General features: G+C 42.4%; 2 protein-coding genes across 5 annotated transcripts in view; one reads left to right on the forward strand and one right to left on the reverse strand.

The window, feature by feature from the left end:
- rab3ip (RAB3A interacting protein (rabin3)) overlaps positions 1–10,000 on the forward strand; it is an 847,807-nt gene that overhangs the window by 338,854 nt on the left and 498,953 nt on the right. The window lies entirely within an intron of this gene.
- Positions 1–10,000, reverse strand: part of ptprr (protein tyrosine phosphatase receptor type R) — a 75,095-nt gene that overhangs the window by 56,555 nt on the left and 8,540 nt on the right. For all 3 annotated transcript variants that reach the window (XM_073948388.1, XM_073948389.1, XM_073948390.1), the window contains exon 3: positions 1,471–1,614. In XM_073948388.1, coding sequence (XP_073804489.1) covers positions 1,471–1,614 — 144 coding nt within the window. The remainder of the gene's footprint in view (positions 1–1,470; positions 1,615–10,000) is intronic.

Here is a 10,000-nt window from a genome sequence, read left to right on the forward strand (position 1 = left end):
TTTCTGAGATTAGATTAACACTAGTTCTAGTTAGATTATTACAAAATATATTAGAAAATAACAACCCGGGCTCATTGTGGAAACGTAGCTCCGCGGACGTTTCTGGAGACCGCGAAATACACGTATTCGAGCAGTTTTTGTTTTCGCAAATCCGCGAGAGGCCGCTGTGCGCATTTTTCGCGTCTGGGATGCCTCTCGGTAGAGCGCACCGTTCGCGCCCCGCACTGTTCTCACGTGAAAAGCCGTCGGAGTCCACTGTAGAGCGGAAGTCCATCCGAGTGAGTGGCTGAACGATCCACCGGGCAGCCGGGCGGCCAATCGGCCGACCCAGCCACCCTAAACCCAAGCGACGATTTCCTTCCGAGCCACCGCTCCGCCGACGTAACGCTGCGAGCTAAGCGGACAAACTGGTTAAGGCGGGAAAGCCCTCCACACGGAGGCGAGCCGTCAGCCGGCGAGTGCGAAGAGGAGGAGCGAAGCGGCGTCACACCACCCTGCAGCGTTCGCTCGATAAAAATAAAAAAAACGCGGCCATACGTACCTCCGGCCACGTAAATCACGATCTCCAGAAACATCCGCGGGGCTACGTTTCCAGAATGAGCTTGGGTTGGAAAATAATCTGTCAATGGGGTTAGCGAAGTAATACCTGCCAACACTCCTGCTTTTCGCCGTATTTTAGACCCATCTCCCGCCACCCTCCCATTTTGTTATTTCTTCCGGAAAACTCCCATAATGTCTCCCCCAGTGCTCAGCATTTTGGTACGGTCCGTGAAATCTTGGGGGTCGCCAACATTGGTATACGATCCGATCGCAGTGACCGCAGTGTTACGTCCGGGAGATTACTGCAAGTTTACTACACGTCTCGATATACTGCATTCAAACAGCAATAAATTTAGCTAAATTGACACGCATACATAAAGCGTAGAGCAAATATAAATACCCCTTTATTAACCACAAGCTCTTAAACAGATAAATGGTAGAGCGTGATGACGTCAGTAATATGCAAATTAGCGTATGACGTAATCTAGCGACTTTTAGCTACTTTTAGCTACTCTTCGTTGAAAATAGTTGGTAACAGTGAGTGGCCGCCTGAAACACGCTTCATAGGGTTCTTAACAGTGTTATTCAGACACCTCACCCTCGAACCTAACCCACCCGGTCTACCAGGTTTTCAGGGACAACTGTTGGCAGGTATGATCGGCAGATAGTTTAGCTTGTTTTAAGGAAAAACTCCATGTTTTACTTCTTAAAACTCGACAGAATGTTCTGCTTGTCGAGGAAGTGCTTCTTAATTTAAGAATTTCTTGATATTTGGACTGGAAACAAATCTAAGTAAGAAAAGCATTGTACTATTAGCTTAAGCATAAAGAGCTTTTCATATCTGTTAGCATGCTAAAGCTAAGCTCCAGCTCATGACTGAGTTTTAATGCAGTTTGACTGTCAGCTCTTCCAAACGGTTGTGACACAAACCTCAGTGGAGGCCTCAGTGGTGGCGATCGGTCCAGAACTGTGCTGAAGATTGTCGAGGTTGAGCAGTCGGATCATCTCTTCATGCGCCGCAGGATCTGATCCTCCGACAGACGACACATACAGCTCAATCTCATCTTTTTCCTCCTGTAAAAATGAACAATAGCTCTCATTCATGGACGTCATGGATGATTTATTACATCTCACTACATCATAGGTCTCAAACCTAATTCCTGGAGGGCCGCAGCTCTGCGCAGTTTTGCTCCAACCCTAATCAAACACAGCTGATCCATATACAAGACTACTAGAAACTATTAAACAGGTGTGAGTCGGAGGTGGTTGGAGCGATGCAGAGCTGCGGCCCTCCAGGAAGAAAGTTTGGGGCGGTTTGGCAACAGTGCCACCCCCCGCCCCGGTCCACCCCCTCTGCCACAGCTCTTCAATTATAAACCGATTATGATGTCCCAAAGAGATGTCACCTGCTGTCCTAAACTCTAGAACTGCTTATGATAGCCTCCAGATTTATGCGTCGTTGTTTATGCATTTCAGCGGGTTTTGGAAAGTATTTGGACTGGAATCAGTCAGCTACATCAGGCAACACGGTCCATTCAGTTTGAGACTATTGCTATACATGCTGTACATCGCCAACAGCTAAGGACAAAATTATTCCCTACTGAAAAAACACAGCTTAAACAAGCCTAGGTTGGTTGGCTGGTTTTAGCTGGTCGACCAGGCTGGTTTTCAGCCATTTGACCAGGTAAAACCAGCTTTGACCAGCCTAGCCAGGCTGGGAGCCCAGCCAAAACCAGCTATGTCCAGCTTAAACCAGGCTGGTCAAGCTGGTTATTTTCCAGCCTGTTCAGCTAAGACCAGGCTTGAAATGGCAGGAACCCAGCCTAGAAATGGCCAGAACCCCTCTAAAACCAGGCTGGTCAACCAGCTAAAACCAGACAACCAGCTTAGGCTGGTTTGAGCTGGATTTTTCAGCAGGGTTAGCACTCTTCTGTGATTTCTGATATTTTTTTTAAGTATGTGCTGTTCAAAGAAATTACTCACAGTATTTACATTTTATTAGAAAGTGTTATTTATTTTTAGTTTGGCAGCAATAATGAAAAAAACCTTCTACTTTACCCCAAACTGAAAATTTACTCGATGAAATTTCCCGCGTCTGACCACAAGATGGCGTCCAGACCGCATCATACCGCTGTAGGTTTCTGTTTAAATGAATATTTAATTAAAGTAACGTTTGTGTACATTGCAGAAATTAAAACACTTTGTTTTATCACTAATAGACAGCTCGTGATACTCACAGAGTGTGAACAAGAAGATGAAAACCTAACCTGACCGAGGGATTTGCAAAACACAAACAAAATGGCACTCCTTCAGTGTACTCAGAGCTGCAAACACTCACTCGTTTTATTCATTCCTTTCAAGAAGACTATATTCATCGACTAATGTAAGGAAATAGCAATTCTTAGGCTTAATATATCCTGTTTTGCCTCTAAAAACACACAGTTCAACTAATGTTGGCCAGGAAATGTTGTGAACAGTGCCCTCTCGTGGTAGACGTAGAAGCTACAGCCCGAAGACAACAAAAACCACACGAGGCCTTCAGAAAGCTACTGTCTTTCTTTGACTGTCTCCAAAACCGCAATGGGAAGTGAGAGAGGCGGGAAATCCCTGTGTGTGAAAGACTAAACGTATTATCATAAGAAGGAAATTTTTCAGATGAAAACAACTGACAATGAAATACTCGAGCGTTCAGAAGTCAAAACTTCATCCTCAGTTAAAAAGAGCTTTAAAGAAACAAAGCTGTGATGACAATTGGCTCTGAACGTCTGCAAGCTTCCTGCTGTCAGAGACACCACAACACTGAATAATTGATAAAAAGCTCCACAGATTCATTCACAACAAGGTAATAAAGGGAAATATCACATTTGTGTTATTAAGATTCAACTAAATGCAATAGGCCAGCAATAATTTTACAGAATTCAGTGTCGACCAGCCTGGTTTTAGAGGAGTTTTGGCCATTTCCAGGCTAGTTTCCGGCCATTTCCAGCCTGGTCTTAGCTGGTCAGGCTGGGAAATGACCCCCTCTAAAACCAGCCTGATTGAGCAGCTAGGCTGGTTTAAGCTGTTTCTTTCAGTAGGGATGACATATTTACGAATGTCCAGTAGACGTCTAATAGACATCTAAACAGAGATTGTTGTCACTAAAACAAGGCTAGTCAGTGAAAGTCTAGTAGACATCTAAAAATAGCCCAAATTGATTACTTAGTCTCGATAGACAGGAGTGAATGACTGTGAAGTCTGTCTAACTTGTGTATTTGATGACTAGTTTGGGCTATTCTTAGTCATCTCTTTTCACTGACAATCCAAATTTAGCTTCAGTTTAGCCAAGATGTCTTAATTTTAGGGCTGTCGCGATGCCATTAATTCATGTTACAACACTTTACCAGCCGAAGTATCAAGTAGTGTTGCAATACTGTAATTCATAACTTAAATTATAAAGAAAACTGTCAGAAATACTATATTTTATATAATAGAATAAATAATGTATTCATTGTTTTTGTTTATTTTGTAGATGACCAACAAAAATTAGGTAAAAAAAAAAAAACAAGTTATACCAAATGAAAATTGTTACAAGAAGAGCACTTTTCAAACACAATTAGGTTATATAACGTGGTCAAAGATTGTTTCAATGTTTCCCCTGCTGAAAAATCCAGCTTAAACCAGCCTAAGCTGGGTGGCTGGTTTTAGCTGGTCGACCAGGCTGGTTTTAGAGGGGTTTTGACCACTTCCAGGCTGGTTTCCAGCCATTTCCAGCCTGGTCTTAGCTGGTCAGGCTGGGAGATGACCAGATAAAACCAGCTTGACCAGCCTAGCCAAGCTGGGAGTCCAGCCAAAACCAGCTATATCCAGCTTAAACCAGGCTGGTCAAGCTGGTTTTAGCTGGATTTGGCAGGTCATTTTCCAGCCTGACCAGCTAAGACCAGGCTGGAAATGGCTGGAAACCAGCCTGGAAGTGGCCAAAACCCCTCTAAAACCAGCCTGGTCGACCAGCTAAAACCAGCCAACCAGCCTAGGCTGGTTTAAGCTGGATTTTTCAGCAGGGGATCCTGTTGCTATTCTGGGTTATTCATCGATTGTTTTTGTTTTCAGTCTGATTAGGGAACAATCCAAAGTACTTCAAAATTTCACTTTGTGACAGGCCCGGCGCTAGGATGTCATAACTGAGGGGGCATTGTAATCCCATAGGGGGGATTAAAAATCCCAAAGGACCCCTTGACCCTTTTATTTAGGCTATTTATTTACTTATTTATAATTACTGTGCATTGCTGCCCAAGTTACTGACTTAAGGCAGTAATTTACTTTTTTTTATAGTAATAATAATACGCACAGTTTCGCTATTACCGATTTTATCAATGAAGGTTATGCAACGATACGGTTTACACAAGCGCAGACGAGTTCTTTAAATTATTTTATTCTCCCTATTTCTTTTCGTTTTATTTCAAATGCTATAAATGTTTGAAGTTTTAGGTGAAGATGACACTATGAACACAAATGCAACGGTTAGACTATTCTATAATCGGGAAATAAATATGTGGTGTTAGTGAGGCCAGCAGGGGGCGCCCAACCTGCGGTCTGTGTGGGTCCTAATGCCCCAGTATAGTGACGGGGACGCTATACTGCTCAGTGAGCGCCGTCTTTCGGATGAGACGTTAAACCGAGGTCCCGGCTCTCTGTGGTCGTTAAAAATCCCAGGATGTCCTTCGAAAAGAGTAGGGGTTTAACCCCGGCATCCTGGCCAAATCTGCCAACTGGCCTCTGTCCATCATGGCCTCCTAACCATCCCCATATTCCAATTGGCTTCATCGCTGTCTCCTCTCCACCAATCAGCTGGTGTGTGGTCTGGCGCAAAATGGCTGCCGTCGCGTCATCCAGGTGGATGCTGCACACTGGTGGTGGATGAGGAGATCCCCCCACTGTGTGTAAAGCGCTTTGAGTGCCCAGAAAAGCGCTATATAAATGTAAGGAATTATTATTATTATTATTATTATTATATAGAGAAATCAACATAACCGAGTCATCACGCTTCACGTAGCCTTACCCAACCAATATCAGTGTTAGGAAAAAGTTAAACGTTAATGTTATTTAAGAAAAATAGTAGCTGAATGTGTTACATTTTAACGTACAAGTGTAGCCAGAAAAATACAGAAAAAAGGATACGTAAATTCAGTTATTACCGTAAAAATTGGTTACATTTTGGTATAACACGCAACTCAATAGGCTATTTTTTTCATAAGTTTAAAGGTAAAAATAAAGATTTATCGTAGGCTATCATAAGTGGGGGTTTTTTCGTAATATTGTCCAGTTGGCATTTGTAAAAATGCCATCATAAGCCATTAGGTTCCTAGGCCTACCCGTCATTTTATTTATTTATTAAACCTATTTTAATAACTTGTTTTCAGGTTGTTTTCTGTCAGGGTTCTGCCACTCTGGTCATGTAAATTCTTGTTTTGGTGGCAGAGTCCGGACACTAGTCATGTCTAGTCCTGTCCTGTTGTGCTAGAGTTTTCTGGGGTCGAGCACTACTTTACTCTCTCTACACGCATGACTGCGTTTCCTCTCATAGCTCCACATCCATCATCAAATTTGCCGATGATACTGTGGTTTTGGGCCTCATCTCCAATAACGATGAGACCGCGTACTTGGATGAGGTTCAGAGGCTCACATTATGGTGCCAGGACAATTTCCTTTTTCTGAATGTAAACAAAACTAAGGAGTTGATTATGGACTTTAGGAGGAGACAACAGCAGCCCTACGCTCCTCTTATGATCAGTGGGACCCCCGTGGAGAGGGTGAGTAGTTTCAAGTATCTCGGTGTAATTCTCTCTGAGAACCTGACTTGGACTACACACATTGAAAGGCAAGTAAATAGAGCCAGGCAAAGACTGTACCATCTGCGACAGCTGAGGAAATTCAGGGTCTCTCCAGCAATCCTGAAAACTTTCTATTCCGGGACCGTAGAAAGTGTTCTGACTCAAGGTATCTCAGTGTGGTATGGAAACAGCTCAAACCAAGACCGCAAAGCACTTCAAAGAGTTGTGCGTTTAGCTGAGCGCATCTCAGGGTCTGCTTTCCCCTCCTTGCAGGACATCTATATTAAACGCTGTAAGAATAGAGCTGTTAAAATCTGTAAAGACTTAAACCATCCTGACAATTATCTATTCACTTTGCTTCCATCTAGAAAACGATTCCGTAGCTTGATGGCAAAAACTGAGAGACTTAGGAGGAGTTTCTTTCCCCAGGCCATCAGGCTACTAAATTCTAACCCGGTGTTACACATTACGTGATTTTTTCGTATTTATCATTGTAGTAGTCATATTCATAAGTACATCATATTGCTGCTATTCTTATTACCTTGTATAATTTTTTGCACATCTTTTTTTTGCACGTTTTTTCTTTTTCCTTAATATTTAATTTTTTTGTTTATCTATACTTGCACTATCTCTGGAGCGGACCTGACCTACATTTCACTGCTGGTCATACTTTGTATAACTATGTATGTGACAAATAAAACTTGACTTGACTTTCTGTCATTGTGTGCGTCTCGGTGTGCGCGCGCCTTCGTGGGTGTGCGCAGAGCGTGCGCGCTCCCGCTTGATGTGGCCGCGCGGGCTCTGCGTGCCTCTTGTACTCGTGTTTGTGTTGTTCTGTCAGCATCGCGCTGCTTTATTCTCAGCGTCTTGGTCAGACAGCGAGTAATTCTGCCGTTCTGATGCAGTTAGGGAGTTCATTCCACCAACTGGGCATTGAACTTGAAAATATGATTGGCAGAATCGTAGAAATGCTGGATTAAGATCGTCTATAGGGGGTCGAATCGAGATCGCGATTTTTTAACGCTTAATTGTGCAGCTCTACTTTATTGGTGAGAAGTAATATTTTAAATTCAATACGAAACTTAACAGGCAGCCAGTGTAAGAGGATAAAATTAGGGTGATATGATCATATTTTCTAGGCCTGGTAAGAACTCTGGCAGCTACAGTTTGTACTAGCTGAAGTTTGTTAATAGAGGATGCTGGGCAGCCAGCAAACAGAGCATTGCAGTAATCCAGCCTAGAGGTCATAAAAGCATGGACTAGCTTTTCTGCATCTGAGATGGACAGCATACTTCGTAACTTAGCGATATTAATCTTAGCGAACTTAATCTACTTCAGTGAACAGAACCTGCATATGTTGCGAGTAACAGGTAATAAAGTTGTAAATAATATTTAGTTTGTGGCACAGAGTGATCGTTTGGGAGCCGCGCGCGAAGTATGAACAAGCACTTAACAGTCAAAATGAAACCGAAAGTGTGCACTTCATTTAAATGATCATATCGCATTTTAGAGTTATGATTACGGCAAGCATTTGATATGTATTATCTTTCATAGCGAACCCATGAAATGAGTTCATGAGTTGTGCGTGAAAATAAATGTTTACAACGTCAGTTTAACTACTCTAGCCTCTATATTATTGAATTTAATCTGATAATGGCAAATTACTGATTTTACCAGTGAATAAATTTGTCTAATATGACATAGTGCAAGCATACATCTCTAACATATTAATACAACATCATAATTATTATAAGTAGAATATAATTATTTATAAAAACCGGTAGACCTACAAATAATATTATTATTATCGATGTTGCCATATGTTTGTTTTTACCATACCTTTATTTTACATCTACAGAATCGTGAGAAAATCGTGATTTTTATTTTAAGCAAAAAAAATTGCGATTCTCATTTTAGCCAGAATCGTGCAGCTCTACTATAAAGCTTTAAATAATCGAGCTCCTGTTTATCTAACCAACCTTCTGTCTCACTACATTCAACCCGCTCTTTAAGATCCCAAAACTCAGGGCTTCTGGTAGTACCTCGAACAGCAAAGTCAAGTAAAGGAGGTCGAGCCTTCTCATTTATGGCTCCTAAACTCTGGAATAGCCTTCCTGATAGTGTCCGAGGCTCAGACACTTTCTACCAATTCAAAACTACATTAAAGACCTATCTGTTTAGTAAAGCATACACTCAGTGCATCACATAGTGGTACGATGCATGAATGTGCTCCACGCATTTCGTTTATATTAGCTATGAACAGCAGCTACGCTAATTATTCTCTTCATTCTCTATTTCCACCTGGGGATACTCATCCTGAGGCCTCTAGAGACTATGTAGTGCCACTGATGTGATCCAAGACCAGCGACGAGACTATCCCAAGGTTTCCATAATCCTGGACCAGGCCGTATCCTGAGCAGCTGCTGTGGTGGTCATGGAGGAGTGGAGAGCATGTGACTGATTCCTGTGACGCTCCAGGGACAGACGAGTCTTCGCTGAGGTCCAGCTTCCAGCCTCCCACGCCTAGACTAAGACGTTTGGCCGGAGAGGAATTGGTCGTGCCCATCTGAGCCTGGTTTCTCTCGAGGTTTTTTAATTAATCACTTTCGCCAATTGCTGAAGTTTTTTCGCCACTGGCTTGCATGCTTCGGGATCTGTAGAGCTGCGCATTGACGGAATTACTCTTAAGTGTTTGGACTCTCAGTATTGATTAATAAACCACACTGAGCTGAACTTAAACTCTGAAAACTGAACTGACAATGTTTCAATTTACTATAATATTCTATGTGAAGCTGCTTTGACACAATCTCCATTGTAAAAGCGCTATACAAATAAAGGTGAATCGAATTGAATTAAATATTAGACGTCCATTTAACACAAAATTGTTTAGTGGTTGATGAATTAGTTAATCTGCACTCCACTGCAAGTCTATTCACCCCATAACTCTGATGTTACGAAACATTCACAAATAAGTAAGTTCTGCTTGCATTGAGCCCACGCATACCTCATTACCTCTCGCATTCCAGACCTCCACAAACTCAACCATTTGCCAGGGCTTAATAATGTAAACAGTGTTCGGTTTCCTCTACAAAGGAACAGTTCTGATCATAAGACCTTGAAGTATCATCATCATTTTGTTTTCCTCGTGTACATATATGTTTGGACTTTCAAAGAGATGCGACGCATTCGCTATGGAAATGCTCACTTTGGTCCTCTGTCTTCACTTCACAGCTCTCGATCTGCACTTTTGGGAGTGATTAGGGCGTAGGGAAGAGCTCTTCAAAATTGCTGTTGATTTTGAAGTGGCCTTTAATTACCGCCCGCGCTGATTAAGTTCTGAAACCTGCGTTCGTTTCGACAGGTAAATTGCGATGACCTTTTGTGCTCAGAGCACATCCCGTATTAAGCTTCGCCGGCGTTAACGCAAATAAATATATAAACGCAGTGCGCTGAATTTGTGATATATGCGCGCTGTAATAGATTGTGGACGGCTCGTGGGAGTGTGGAGGCTTCCAGAGGTCTGGCATCAGGTGCATTAGTGTAATTGGCTCTGAGGGTGAGAGAGTTCATCTCCCGCCACCATAAAACACATACTCTACACAGTTAGTCCAAATATTCCCTGTTTAATTCAATGCCAAAATGTTTCTGAG

Source organism: Danio rerio, chromosome 4 (genome assembly GCF_049306965.1).
Source record: "Danio rerio strain Tuebingen ecotype United States chromosome 4, GRCz12tu, whole genome shotgun sequence".
Lineage (NCBI taxonomy): Eukaryota > Metazoa > Chordata > Actinopteri > Cypriniformes > Danionidae > Danio > Danio rerio.